The following is a 14,910-nucleotide window of genomic DNA, read 5'->3' on the forward strand; positions in this document are numbered from 1 at the left end:
TTGTGCTCTCAGAAACCCACATTTTTCTGGAGAACAATTTGAGACTAAGTTGCAAATATTGCTTCTTCATCTCTACACACTTGGCATGTAACTCCTAAAATTAAGGAATTCTCCTGCATAACTAAATACAATGATCATATTCACAAAATTTAACATTGATACAATATAATATTGTGTAATACACATTAACATTGTGTAATATACATCCTATATTCAAATTTCCCCTGCAGTACCTATTAGGTTGGTGCAAAAGTAATTGCGGTTTTCGCCATTACTTTCAATTGAGTTTCAATAACTTTTGCGCCAGCCCAGTATGAGCTGTATTCTTTCTCCTTCCCTCCTTTCCTTTCTACTTTAAAAAAAAAATCCAGACTCTAATTCAGAATCATACACTTCATCTAGTTATGTCTCTCAGTCTTCAGTAATTAAGAACACGAATCCAGGGTTTTGTTTGATTTTGTTTCTCCTAGTGACACTGACATTTTTGAAGAACCCAGGCTAGCTGTTTGGCAGAATGTCGCCCAGCTTGGATTTGTCTGATAGTGTCCTTATTATTAGATTCAGGTTAAATGTTTTGGCAGGAGTACCACATGGGGGAGGTGTCCCTTCTCAGTGCATCACATCAGATGATCAGTTGGTTCCCTACTGATGAGAAGTTTGGACCACGGGTAAGGTGGTGACCTCGTTTCCCCTTGGTAATTCCTAAGTCATCTGTGGGGTAGCACTGTATTCACTGAAGGTCTCTAACTGTGGCAAATGCTGGGAGAGTCAGTGGTGAGCGCCCACACTCTGTCCTTGCTCTTGTGCTGTTTTTACAAGGGAGGGGACAGACAATAAACCAGGAAACAAATAATGACAAGATATGCAGTTTTATGAAGGATGTGGATAGGGTGCTGAGATAGAGAAGTATCAACTCTAGAGAAAGTGATCTTTAAGGTGAGACTTGAGCTGGGGGCATGCCTGTAGTCCCAACTCCTCGGGAGGCTGAGGTGGGAAGATCGTTTGAGTCCAAGAGTTCTGGGCTGTAGTGCACAATGCCAATCAGGTGTCCACACTAAGTTTGGCATCAACTATGATGACCTCCTGGGGCTGGGGGACCACCAGGTTGCCAGGTGGCAAACAGCAGGTCAAAACTCCCGTGCAGATCAATAGTGGGATCATGCCTGTGAATAGCCACCACACTCCAGCCTGGGCAATATAGAGAGACCCTATTTCTAAAAAAATACTACTAATAAAGGAAAAGGTGAAACTTGAATAGGAAAAAGGAACCGCCCTTGGGAAGGTGGGGTGGAGGGGTTGGGGGTGGCTCCTAGTTAAGCTTGGAGGATGAAAGGAACCAAAAGATGGATGCACGGTGGTCTCAGGGAGGGAGGAATGATCAGAGAGAGGCCCTGGGCCTGGGAATAATCATATTGAACACATAGTATCTTAATAGTGAACACCATCCTAAATGTTTCACATGATTTACCTTGTTTAATTCTCCTTGCAGCCCTGTGAAGTGAGTGCTATTACTGGTTTTATGCTGTAGAATCTATGACACAGAGAGGTTGAGTAATTGCCCTAAGGTCACACAGCTTCTAAGTAGCAGTGCTGGATAGATCTGACTCCACAGACTGTGCTCTTAGCTGTGTCAAGGAGGAAGGCCCAGGGTTTCATCCAGAAAACAGAATGTGAAAAGGGATTGGAATGAAAGCAACCTGTATTGGGTGCAGAGGTGCTGTCGATAAAGGATGAGGGATGGGAAAGGAAGACAGAAGAAAGGCCTAGATGATCAAAGAAGAAGGGTGTTCAGGGCTGCAGGCAGCCCTGGAGGCCAGGCCAGCTCAGCTGACCACCTACTCTCGGTACATCCCCAACCCCAGCCTGTCCCTTCAGGTCGGATTTGCAATTCTCCTGCTCTCCCTCCTCCTAAACACAAACAGGAGATTTACAGTCTCAAAGTCTCTCCCCACGAATGACTTATTAATCACAAAGGGAAAAATTGTAACTTTGCAGTGGCACAACCGGGCCAACGCCAGCTTAACCAAGTGACCAAAGTGGATATTCAGGGAAGGCTCTGGAAGGGCATCTGGGGGAAGTGTAGAAAGGTTTTGTGAGGACCACTCTGAATGACGGGGGTAGGAAGCCTTGGGGACTGAGGAGTCTACCCTAACAGGGCAGGGTCCAGAGTGGGAAGGAGGGGTATGTCTCGGGGGAAGGGAGAAGTATTGAGGTGGGGAGGTTCTGAGGTTTGAGTGAGGCCCTGGGGAGGGACTTGACAGTTTGGGTGACAGGAGGGTCAGAATAGGGTCGGTATGGGAGGTGTTGGGTGGGTAAAAGCTGGGTGAGTGCAGGGCTGGGGGTAGGGTCTCCAACGACAGTGAACTCGCGGGACTCGCGGGCGAGGGCTCTAGGGCAACGGCCAGTGGAAAGGGGGCTCCTGTAGCGTGAAGTCAGGCCAGCCCGAGGATGAGGCGATTTGGACAGTCCGACCTGTGGCGGCGGGAGGGCGAGGGTGGCGGAGGGCGCGAGGTAGGCGGCGGGGCGTGCCGAGGCGGGGCCGGGGCGGGGCCGGCACCGCCCGGTGGGTCCCCCCGCGCTCCAGGGGGCGCTGTGAGCCTGGGCGGCCCCAGGCCGGGCGGCGGCCGCTCCCAGTGAGCGCGGCCCCTTTTCCGGGTTTCCTCCTCCTCCTCCTCCTCTCCTCCTTCTTCTCCGCTGCCGCCGCCGCTGCCCCTTTCCCGGCCGGTGGCTGCCGCTGCCGGTGCCGCCACCGCAGCCTCCTGGGGGCCGCGAGCCGAGCGGAGACCGCCGCGGAGCGCGAGCGCCGCCCGCCCCGCCGTCCCGCCGGCCGCTCAAGGGCCGGGCCGGCTCGGCCGGCGCCCCCCGCGCCCCCAGCCCGCCCGCCCCCGCGGGCCCGTCCTGGCGCGGCCGCCCGCCGCCGCGCTCCTCCTCCTTCTCCTCCAGCGCCCGGCGGCCCGCTGCCTCCTCCGCCCGCCGCCCCGCGTCCCCCGCCGCGCCGCCGCCGCCACCCTCTGCGCCCCGCGCCGCCCCCCGGTCCCGCCCGCCATGCCCGGCCCGGCCGCGGGCAGCAGGGCCCGGGTCTACGCCGAGGTGAACAGCCTGAGGAGCCGCGAGTACTGGGACTACGAGGCTCACGTCCCGAGCTGGGGGTAAAGCCGCCGCCGCCCCCCGCCGGGCCCGCTGACCCCTGCCCCCCCCCGCGCCACCCCCTGCGAACCGCATTCGGGCCCGGTGGTGTCTCCCGCCGACCCCTCCGCGGGCCCGCAGGGAGGCAGAAGTCCGGCTCTCGCACATGTCCTCGTCTTCCTCTTCCCTCCTCTTTACCCCCGTTTCGTCCCTTTCTCCCCGCTTTGCGCACCCCTTTCCCCCAATGAATGCTTTTTTACTGGGGGAGAATTGTGGAGTCCAGGGATCGACGCCGGGTGGAAGTGAGGGAGCAGCCCTTCCTCACACTTCTGGGATTCCACTGGGGTGGGAAGTCAATAGCTGTCCTTTGGAGCTATTAAAATTCCCTGCCTTTTAGGTTTTCCGAGATGAGGTGGTGGGAGGAAATTTCTTAAAGACGTCCAGATTTTTAAAACAGGCACTGTCTACCTTCAAGATGTGAAACGGGAAGCAGGTGCTGGGGAGCCGCGGGGCACAGGGCCCTCTAGGCCTTCAGGACGGGTGCTTTGCTCGCCCCTCTGGATTGGCTCAGAGCGTTGCCTTCCTGCCCCATCTTCCCAAGTTAGGAGAGACCAATTAGGTTAGGAGCTCTGCAGAGTGAAGGGAGCCAAGATTACGTCGTGGCTTTCATTTAGGGAATGAGTTGTGACGTGATGTATAGACACTTCCAAGTGTTTGCCTGGTGGAAGCGGCTGAATGACGTGTACAGTGGGCATAGGCTTGGTTAACCCCCAGTCCTGGCATTTATGTGTGTGTCTTCCTTTTACAGTAATCAAGATGATTACCAACTGGTTCGAAAACTTGGTCGGGGAAAATATAGTGAAGTATTTGAGGCCATTAATATCACCAACAATGAGAGAGTGGTTGTAAAAATCCTCAAGGTGAGTGTCCTATGAGTGGTATGTAACATTTTTCTCCCTACAGGGCAAAAGGTTGTAAGCTACCCCAGTCACATTCTATAATGGGCAATGCAAGCTTGAATTGAATTTATTTTATTTGTTTAGAGTCAGAGCCTCTGTCACCCAGGCTGGAGTGCAGATCATAGTTCACTGCAGCCTTCAACTCCTGGGCTCAAGTGATCTATCTCAGCCTCCCAAGTAGCTGGGACTACAGGTGCACGCCCAGCTATTTTTAAAATTTTTTTGTAGAATCAGGGTCTGGTAATGTTGCCCAGGCTGGTCTTAAACTCCTGAGCTCAAGCAGTCCTCCAAAAGGACTCCTTGCAGGCCTCCTAAAGTTGCTGGGGTTAGAGGCATGAGCCACTGTGCCCAGCCCACGCTCAAATTTTATTTATCTGATCCGATGTACCTTCATTACTTTTTCCACCCCATTTTCCTGTGAACTTTCAAGAAAATGTGCAGACATCACAAATCTAAGTTCAAATCTAAGTTCAGTAAAATGTTTGTTCTAAAATGTAAATTCCCTAAAGCAAAAATTCCAAAAGGGCTCCATTTGTTAGAAAATAAATAGATATTCAAAAGACAGAAAAGCCATTCTCAAATTAAGAGCTCCCTTAGCACTGTGTTTGTTACTCTTGGTGCATGCTCTACGTTATTCCAGAAAGAAAGTTGGAAAAAATTGGAGCGACTTCAGAAATGTATTTCAAGCCCAAGTGGAAGGAAATTCCTTAGCGGATAATCACTTGTTTTTTTCCTTTGGCAGTAGTTTCAGGTGGGATGGATATAGTGCACCAGTAGTGCTGAGAAGCCTTGTTGGGAAGCCAGAGAGCCATTGTTGCTTATCAGCTAGTAAAAATGTAGAAGAGTTCATGTATAATTACTAAAGTAATAATTGGAACAAAACTATCTTAATATGTGGTTTAACAATCAGTTTGATAATGATATGCCTTTTGTTATCTCTTTGATGAAGATGATTTTAATGAGCATGAAGGGTCGGCCAAATTTTCCTTCTGTTAACTGCTTAATTGTGTAGCTTTAATAATGTTTCATAGGGTATAGTAAAAAGTAGTTCTTAGAATCTGTGATGGGTCCTCGTTATTGTCGGATCATTTCATGTGGGTACATGTCATTTAGTGAGAGATTGAGAAGACGGAAGAGTGATGTAAGCACTTTGCATACATGTGATTTCCAATGTGGCCCTTTTGCAGAGGTTCTGTGGACTAAGAATGTGGTATTGAAAAGCTGTTTCTGTGTGTTAGGGCAGCTGGTGTAGGTAATCCCTGTTTAATGTGAGGGGTCAGACTTATGCTTTCTGGTAATCATCTTTCAGAAGAAATGATTAACTCCATCACTCAAAACATCCTAGCCTAGTGATGAAGGAGCAGAATTGCAGTAAAGGGAAATAGACAAAGTTATTTGTGTTCTCAGACACACTGGGGATGAGAAGTGAGGAATTGATGTTGAAGATACTGAGTGTGACTCCTCTCTTCCCTAAATATGAATTGCATTTATGAAGTCACAAGGTGGTTTTTTTTTTTTAAGTTACAGGGGAATTACCTTAGAAAGCCATACATTAGCTTTATGTACATAAGCATAAGTTTTTAATAAGCTGCCTCAAATCTAAGAAATAAGCAAAACGTAAATTGAAATTAGGAATATCCATATTCCACTGCTGTGTATTCAGAAGAATGAATTGCTGACTCTAAAGCAATTCCAGAAAAATGTCTGAACTTTTGTGCTATGGCAGCAGTTTTAGAATACGTGTACGATTTTCTGTGGTGCTTTTTTTTTTTAAAGGAACAGCATTCAGGTGTATGTATAAATACCAGCATGTTCATTTAGGAGAGCATCACATTGCTGCTTCACCATCCAAAGAGCTTCATAGGCTCTAGCTTTCCCCCTACTCTAACGATTCTTGGCATATATTAGGAAACCCAGTATGTAAGCTGTGCGGGTTATCTTTACAAATGGGAGACCTAGGCACAAAGAAACTTACCTAATGTCATTATGTTGAATGACCATTAGCCAGAACTCCTGTTTCCTATTTCTTCATATCTCTTACTGTTCATTTTAGCATTGGATTGTAGGATCTGAACGTTGAGCACAGAAACAGGTGCCAGTGTCCTGGAATCAGACTTGGGAGGCCCCTAGTTAATGAAATGTTTCTTGTTTCTTCTTGACGTTGTTTGTTTTCACAGTGCAGCCTAAACCACTAGTGAAAACTAGACTCACTCCTATATGTTTTTTAAAGCCCGGTGGCATTTCTATCCAAATTTTGTTCCTGTCTGAAGGATGGAGTAATATATCACTAATGGCATGATTGTGGTTTTGTTGTTTTGTGAATTAAAAGTATTACTTTTTAAAAAGAACAGGGTCTTTAGCCAAAATTGTGTTTCTTTATTCAAATAAGTTGAAGTTATGACTAATAGCTACTATTGTGGTGCTTGGTCATAGGAAATTAGGTCCTTAACAGAGTACCAGCTGCTCATAACTTGGAAGAATCTAGAACAGCCTTCCTTTTTGTATAAGCCTGCTGTATTTTAGCTGCAGGATTGTATTATGCACATAGTGACCAAGATAGAGGGTGCCTTTCTTGAGGACAAGCGGTCTTACTTTTGTAGTCAGTAACATTTCATATCAATTCTTTCCAATATGTGAGAACAGGTGGATGGTGAGTGACTACAGAGGAATTTTATATCGTTTAATTTGCATTAGTAGATTTCCAGGTATTGATCAAAAACGAGCCACTAAGAAGTTTTAGGAATTTAGAAACTGGTGAGCAAAATTTTACTGTCTATCCGCAAGTGGTATTCTGTGGCTAAAATCTTAAAAGTTTCCAATCAATAGAGAGGTTGTATCTTTTTTTGACAAATTGTTTTGAGGAGAAGAGAGAAAAAGGAGGAGGAAAACGGTAAGGGTTTATATGGCAGGGCAGAAAGCTACATTAGTGCCAAAAGTTTCATCTTTTGATTTTGAAAAATCAATTCTTCATTTCCTTTGTAGTACCTCTTAGAAAAGTGTACACAGAAGTAAAAGTGGCCACCTTTGACAACTTTTAGCATTTTATGAACACTGCCTGTGTGTGTAGATTTCAGTACTTCGTGGGGTCCTTGGGATCTTTCAAATTAAACTGCTATTTCTTGAATAAAAGTTAAGAGCAACACTATTTTTAAAAAAACAGCATTTTGAACCAGTGCTAAAATGACTTGGAAATTCCCATGTAAGGCTTCCTCTTAGAGGTCTTATTTTATAAACAGATTGACTATCCATTTTCCCCCAGATATTAATTATTTAGCTTTAAACAAAGGATGATGGTATTAAAATTTTGCTCTTTAAGCATGTTTAGCATATTTGCAGATATTTTTTAAGTTCTATGTTGTCAGTAGGTAGTGTTAAAAGGATGGGCGTTGGTTATACATCTTCGTTAGTAGCTTCATCGTGAGCTGGTGATCTTTATATCAGAGTGGTGCTTTCCTCTTTATTTCCTCTTTACTTCTCCTGTGGTAGGTTTTTTACCCTCCTAAATTTAGGCATGTGTATGAAGACATCTTCCTGAAACAAAACATTAGTGGTATTTATCTAAGTTTTTGGTACATTCTGTTTTTCACTAATGTCTCATGGTATAAAAGTAGTGAAAACAGTATTACTAAAGTATTGCTAACATTAAAAATAATGTTAAAAATTGTATGTGAACTAGGCCGTTTCCAGCATTGTAGTGGGGAGTCACAGATTAAGAGTGTAGTTAACCTGTGTCAAACAGAATCACAGAGTGCGGGCACTTAGAAACCATTAGAACCCAGGCCCTTTTACAAGTCAACCAAGACCCAGAGAAAGGATGTGTATGCTCAGCGTCATGTAGTCGGGGTGGAAGCACTCAGTGTAGGACCCTGTGTACTTGTCCTGAAGTCTTGGTAGATGTGAGGAGCATAATTAGGACATTAGCTGGATATTTGACTTTGTGATGTACTGATCTATACTGGAAGAATTGAGGAACACTCACCAGGAGTCAAATGAAGTTAATTCGTTTCTAATGATTTTTGGAGTTATTTTTCTCAAAGGAAGTGTTTGACTTTGGTAAGTTGCTAGTTGAAGTGTGGAATCCAAGAGTCCTAGAGGGCTACAGGGACCTAGGCAGGTGTTCTCTGTGATTAGTATCCACAGCAGCATGTTTAATGCTTAAATGAAATGCTACTTTATTCTCTTGAAGCCTCAATAAGTAGTGTTTTTATGCTTTTTTTTTTTTTTAACCCATAAAGTTCCTCCAAGTCTCAGCATGATCACTTGGCAGATTTGGGGATTAATAGTTTAATAGTTTTATCCCTTTAATATATGAGTTTATTTGAGAGCAAACCACGTGTGAAAAGAATATATTGATATAGTGTGCCCATTTTCATGTATAAAGCAGGGCTCCAGATAGTTTCTAGAGTTTAATTTCAGGATCTGCCATCTCATCATCAGGGTGGTGTAGTGTAAGAAGTGCTGTAAATGAGAGGGCAGAAGGCTTGAGTTCCAGAACTAGCTTCTTCATTGATACCCACTTGACTGTTTTCTCATCTATGAAGTAAGCATCCATTTCCTGCTTAAGTCACAGGGTTGTTAGGAAAGTCAGATAAACTATAGAAAGATGGGTAGAGAGATTGATTATCATGTTTTATTAATCTACAAAATGCTTTTCTTTCCTGAGAGAGTATGGCCTAGGAAGTGGTCTGCCTGGTTTCATGTGTTAGTTCCAACTATAGACGCTTTGTGACGTCGAACAGTTACTTAAGTTCTCTGTGCCTTGGTGTCCTTCCTCAAGTAAAACTGTTAACAGTGCTCGTCTAAGACAATTAAATGTGCTTAAAACAGTGCCTGGCCTGAGAGATCAATAAAGTATAGTAGTAATAACAATATTACATTTGGGTCATGCGAATGATTTTAGAGGCAGAACCAATAGTAGAAAGGGTTGTAGTGTTCTGTTAATGAGATTCAAAGGGTCTGCTCTATGCCTTGCCTTTTAAAAAAAAAATTGTGTTAAAATACATGTAACATAGGCTAGGTGCGGTGCCTCATGCCTGTAATCCCAGCACTTCGGTAGGCCGAGGTGGGCGGATCACCTGAGGTCAGGAGTTCGAGACCAGCCTGGCCAACCTGGTGAAATTCCATCTCTACTAAAAATACAAAAAATTAGCTGGGCATGGTGGCGGGTGCCTATAATCCCAGCTACTCAGGAATCTAAGGCAGGAGAATTGCTTGAACCCAGGAGGCAGAGGTTACAGTAAGCTGAGACTGCACCATTGCACTCCAGCGTGGGCAACAAGAGTGAAACTCATCTAAAAAAAAATAACATAAAATTCACCATCTTAACCATTCTTAAGTGTACAGTTCAGTGGGTAATGTTGTGCAACCATCACTACCATCCATCTCCATAACTCTTCATCTTGTAAAATGGAAACTATCCATTAAACAATAACTACCCATTTCTCCCTCCCCCATTTCCTGGCAACAACCATCTTACTGTTTCTGTGAATTTGACTACTCTAGGTACCTCATATAAGTGGAATTGTACAGTATCCTTTTGTGACTGGATTATTTTGCACAGCATAATGTCCTCTAGGTTTATCACTGTTGCATGCGTCAGAATTTCCTTCCATTTTAAGGCTACATAATTTTCCATTGTATGTATATACCACATTTTGTTAGCCATTCATCCATCAGTAGATGGGTTGCTTCCATGTTTTAGCTATTGTGAATAATGCTGCTTTGAATGTGAGTGTACAAATACCTCCTGAAGACCCTGCTTCACTTCCTTTGGGTATAGACCCAGAAGTGGAATTGTTGGATCATAAGGTAATTCTGTGTTTAATGTTTTGAGGAACTTTCCATAGTGGCTATACCATTTTACATTCTGACTGCAGTGTACAAGTGTGGCTGTTTCTCCACATCCTCGCCAACACTTCTTTTCTGGTTTTTTTGATAGCCATCCTGACTTGTGTGAGGTAGTATCTGATTATCATTTTGAATTTATGCCTTGCCTTTTTAAATAATTTTTTAACTCCTGAGAGTAAACAATTACCCTCAAGGAGTAGATAATGTAATTGGGGTGATGAAACTTGAAAGATGAGAGGAAGAGTTTTCTGTGATGAAATAACATTGCTCAGATAATATTTTTATTTAGGTCAAGTGCAGTGGGTTTTAGGGATGCCACCAGGGTAGTGAATTACATGCCATCATCCAGGGTGAAATTTCTTTTTACTCTGTCCTTCTACATTCCTGGCAACCATTGTTCATTGCAGGTGATGATATTAATATCTTGGTGGAGCAGTTGTTAGTTTGGTAGTAGAGTAAAAGTAACCCCAAATTTGAGAGCTAGGAGCTGTAGATATGTTCCTGCCTGTCTTGAATTTGTCAGTTCAGTTGTTGTTTTTTTCACCACTTTGTCTACTAGACTTCGAGTTAAAAAAAAATTTTTTTTTATTGGTTTGAACAATAGCTAAACTGATTGAGTTTGAATCTTTTAAACAGATAGTCTCTGAATTGGAATAAATGAACCCCAGATGGAGACTTTTTCTAGCATGCAGAGTGAAATTGTGAGATCGTTGTGGAAGTATATGTATTTTCTCCATTTTGTGTAACTGGTGGTGAACGGCTACACGCTCTGGACAGGAGAGTCAAGGCATCCTTACTTCTGTAAAACTAGGTTTATTTTCCTTAGGATACCAACAATCCTCCCTCATAAATCCTAACTTTTTATCTCTGATTCACATTAAAAGGATCACTTTCAGCTCCTCAGAGCTCATTGGTTTAGTTTCTCAAGCGTCTCTCCAGTTCAGAGGAATAAACTGAGGCTGAAGGGATCTACCTGTAACTTAGTTTTTGATGGTTTGGAGGGAAGTGTCCTGGACTGTGGGTGTCACCTTCTTTTTTTTATCATTTCTTGGTCTTTTGTCAGCATGTGAGGACTCTAGCTGCGTTTGTGACTTGGGACTCCTTTGTGCCACCTTCAGAGTTGCCTTGCTATTCCCAGTCTCTAGTTTGGGAAGTTTAAGTTAGACACCTGCTGGGCAGCAAAATACGCTTCAGTTGCTGTGCCAGATACCTTTAGATGTGTTGAGAGATAGGTTCATCTTAACTGGGTCGTCCAGGCCTGACCTGTTGCCGAATAACCGGAGAGCAATGCAAGACTTTGCATGAGGCAGTGTCATAAAGGCAACTAATGGGTTGTCCCTGTAAGGAGTTAGGAGTACTGTTAGGATTAGAAGAGGGTTTTTGGTGGATATAGGCCTCTGGCTGTGGGTTTTTTTCTTCTCTTTTACCACTCTTCCAGATCTATATCTGCTTTCCAGTATTGGATGACAAATCTAGAATTTTCTTACATTGAAAGGCATTGACTAAACTGGTAGCATTGGCTGAATTTATAAGATAGCCGGCTTTGGCCAGGCACAGTCGCTCAAGCCTGTAATCCCAGCACTTTGGGAGGCTGAGGCAGGCGGATCACCTGAGGTCAGGACGAGATCACCGTGGCCACCGTGGTGAAACCCCGTCTCTACTAAAAATACAAAAAAATTAGCTGGGCGTCGGGGTGCACACCTGTAGTCCCAGCTACGTGGGAGGCTGAGGCAGGAAAATTGTTTGAACCTGGGAAGCAGAGGTTGCAGTGAGCTGAGATTACGCCACTCTGCTCCAGCCTGGGCCACGGAGTGAGACTCCGTCTCAAAAAAAAAAAAAAAGCCAGTTTTTATTTTTCTTTTAACTTCTTAACATAATTTTGGACTTAAAAAAAGTTGCAGGAATTCCCATATCTGTTTCACCCAGACTCCTCAAATGTTAACATTTGCTTTATCCTTCTCTTTCTCTCTCATATACACACACATATATGTACATACATACACACCTATATAATAACATTTATGTTGTGTATTTCTTCGTGACGTGGCTTGAGAGTAAATCATAGTCATCCCTAAATACTTCGGTGTGCATTTCCTAAAAATAGAGTTTCTTACATAACCCTACAATGCCATGTTAAAAAATTAGAAGGTAACCATTGATGCATTGCTGTTAGCTAACCTACAGCTCTCATTCACATTTGCCAGCTATCCTTATAATGTTCTTTATAGCAAAGGAAAATCCCAGATTACATGATTATATTCAGTTGAAGTCATGTGTTACATTCAGTTGTCACATTTTAAAAGTCTGGAACAGTTGCTCAGTTTGTTTCGTGACATTGACATGTTTGATCTTACAGGCCGGTTATTTTGTAGTGTGTCCTTCCCTGGCTATTTTTTAATCGGATTGTACAGTGCTTTTTTTCCCCAAAGTTTTGAGCTCCCTCGTTAATGAAAAAGGGACTAAGGAGTAAGGTTTCTAAGTGGAGTCAGGGAACATGCACAGCAGCCACATCTGCTCTCCTGGGAACCCTGGCACAGTGGGCAGAGAGCGGGTATCATCGTGGCAGCTGGCTCACAAGGACGCAGCGAGAGCCCAGCCTCTCAGTCGAGCCCCCTGTTATAGGTGATGCAAGTGCTCTGTGTTTCATAGTCCTCTCTTTCTCTGTTTTGTTATGTGTTCAAAGCTGTATCTTAGTGACCAACAAAAGATGAAGGTTTCTCTGGCATGTGTGTATGTTAATATTTCCCCCCTCCCCTCCCCTCCCCTTCCTCACCCCACACACAGGCAAAAAAAAAGTCTTGCTTTATTATTTCTTGGCAAATCCGTTGGCCTCTCTTTGCCTCTGCTATTATAACAGTGTCTCAGTGATAAAATACTCTTTTTCCTTAGTTACGTTTCTCCCGTTAGCCACACCTGGGGAACAAAAGCACTGTGGCAGGAGTATAGCATGCAGTTAGACTGCCCAGCTTCCGGCTTTGGTTCCTGCCCCTCTCTGCCATGGGCTCTCTGATCTTGGGCAGATAGCTCAACTCTGCTACATAGGGACTTTGTGAGGATTCACAATGACTTATTAAATAATAAATTACTAAAAATATGAAAATAACACTATCATTTATTAGGTGCTTACTGTGTTCCAGTCACCATTCTCAGTGCCTTATAAAGCATACTTGATTATGATAGGCTTGCTTTTTCAGAACGGTTTCTATTCTTCAAACTCTTTAGCTCATTTAAGATAAGGAGTAATATGTATAATGAGAGTAATTATTTTTAAAGCCTTTAACCTTTACAGCAGACTGAAAAGTTGGATAGAAGTGTTCAGTCACTGTTGTATCAGATTGATTTCTCCTTTCCTGATTCAACATTCCTTTCTTCAGGAATGGGATCTGTTGGAAAACATTAACTGGCTCTGTGCTGATTTCGGATTCTAGATATTAAGGAAATGGGAGTGGTGACAGGAAATGAGAGCCAGCAGCTGGGAAGCAAGTTTGTAACCTGATGTCAGTGAACTGGTCTTTCACTCCTGAAAGACAAAATTACATGTAACTCATTGGAGGAGCAGGTGTCTCACCATTTTGTTTCAGTTTTTCCATTTGTGAGTGCGTGATATACAGCTGTTCAGAGCTATATTTTCCACTTGGCAGTTATCTAGTAAGCACAAGTTTTATTTTTAAAGTGTGATATGGGTATTCAAAATTTTTAAGTGCCCTCAGTGTAACTACTTAAAGATCTTGACACATAAGCTGTATGAGTCTGTAAATTATTTAACTTAATGTTAAAGGTTCTTATGGGCAAGCCCATTCTATTTCAGTTTTTTCTCTTCAAATTTAGGCACACTCTTTAACACAACAGAGTGTACAAGATAGCGTACTATCCATCTGATTGGCTAACATTGTTTTAAATTTTATTTATTAACTTCAAAAGGAGTCTCACTTCTGATTACTCTTGTGTATTTAAGCCAGTGAAGAAAAAGAAGATAAAACGAGAGGTTAAGATTCTGGAGAACCTTCGTGGTGGAACAAATATCATTAAGCTGATTGACACTGTAAAGGACCCCGTGGTAGGTGCCAAATGGTTGGGGGAGTATACTAGTAGACCGGGGTGTGGATATGGGGGCTGTTTAACACACAGAACCTCACGTAATGATACAGTGGGGATGGTGGTGTTTGTCTTAACTACTGACTGGTTTGAAAACCAGAAAAAAATCATGGTGGCCCAGTGATAAAACAGCTACTACCACTGCAATGGAACCTAAAAGTGTACAGAGAAAAATCCCTTTTCTGGGTTTGTACTTCACTATTTTGATTCAGCCCACAAATGTTTGCTGAATGTCTCCTTTAAGCCCCAGCCTCTTTCCAGTTTTTAAAGTTCGTTACTGCCAATTTGTGTTACTCTACCACACTTAAGTAAGCATGACATTTGAAAATCTGGGTTTACACAAGGAAAGAATGAATATCTCCACGTGGACACCTGGCATAAAGGCCTGAGCAGGTCCCAGCTCCACTGACCCTTTGAAGAAGGCTTCTTCTTTCCCTTAAATCAGCATGTGCCATTAGGGCTTACGTCGCATATGTAGATAGACTAAAATATTTTTGTCAATGCTTAGTTTTTAGCCATTTTAAATGTACTGTTTAATTTCGTTTTTTCTCCCTAGGGAGTAACTTAACCTTAGGTGTTTTTGATTAGCTAAGGTTGGAGACACCTCACGTCCCCACTTTTGTATCCCTTCTTGTCCCATTGCTGTTCTCCACCTGCTCTACCTCAGATATTTCCCTGTTCTCCTCCCATGATAGTTTTGTTTATTAAAGGTTTTTGCTTCTGGCTGCTAAAGACATCCTCATAATAATATAGTAGCTAACATGCATTGAGTGCTTACTATGTGCTGGGCACATTCCAAGTGCCCAACTGTGCCATGTCACACAACAGTCTTCACAACAGTCCGTTGAGGTGGGTACCATTTATTGTTTACATTGTACAGATG

At 43.5% G+C, this 14,910-nt stretch overlaps 1 protein-coding gene across 2 annotated transcripts in view; it reads left to right on the top strand.

Annotated features, from left to right (window-relative positions):
- The first annotated feature begins 2,662 nt into the window (after nt 1-2,662).
- The window catches only part of CSNK2A2 (casein kinase 2 alpha 2), a 42,671-nt gene continuing 30,423 nt past the window's right edge, over nt 2,663-14,910 (top strand). Inside the window, exons 1-3 of one of the 2 annotated variants that reach the window (XM_055297973.2) lie at nt 2,663-3,149; nt 3,935-4,046; nt 13,888-13,989. In XM_055297973.2, coding sequence (XP_055153948.1) covers nt 3,046-3,149; nt 3,935-4,046; nt 13,888-13,989 — 318 coding nt within the window. In that variant the 5' untranslated portion in view covers nt 2,663-3,045. The remainder of the gene's footprint in view (nt 3,150-3,934; nt 4,047-13,887; nt 13,990-14,910) is intronic. The other variant, XM_063611847.1, reaches the window with a different exon arrangement.

This window comes from Symphalangus syndactylus, chromosome 11 (genome assembly GCF_028878055.3).
Source record: "Symphalangus syndactylus isolate Jambi chromosome 11, NHGRI_mSymSyn1-v2.1_pri, whole genome shotgun sequence".
NCBI classification, from domain to species: domain Eukaryota; kingdom Metazoa; phylum Chordata; class Mammalia; order Primates; family Hylobatidae; genus Symphalangus; species Symphalangus syndactylus.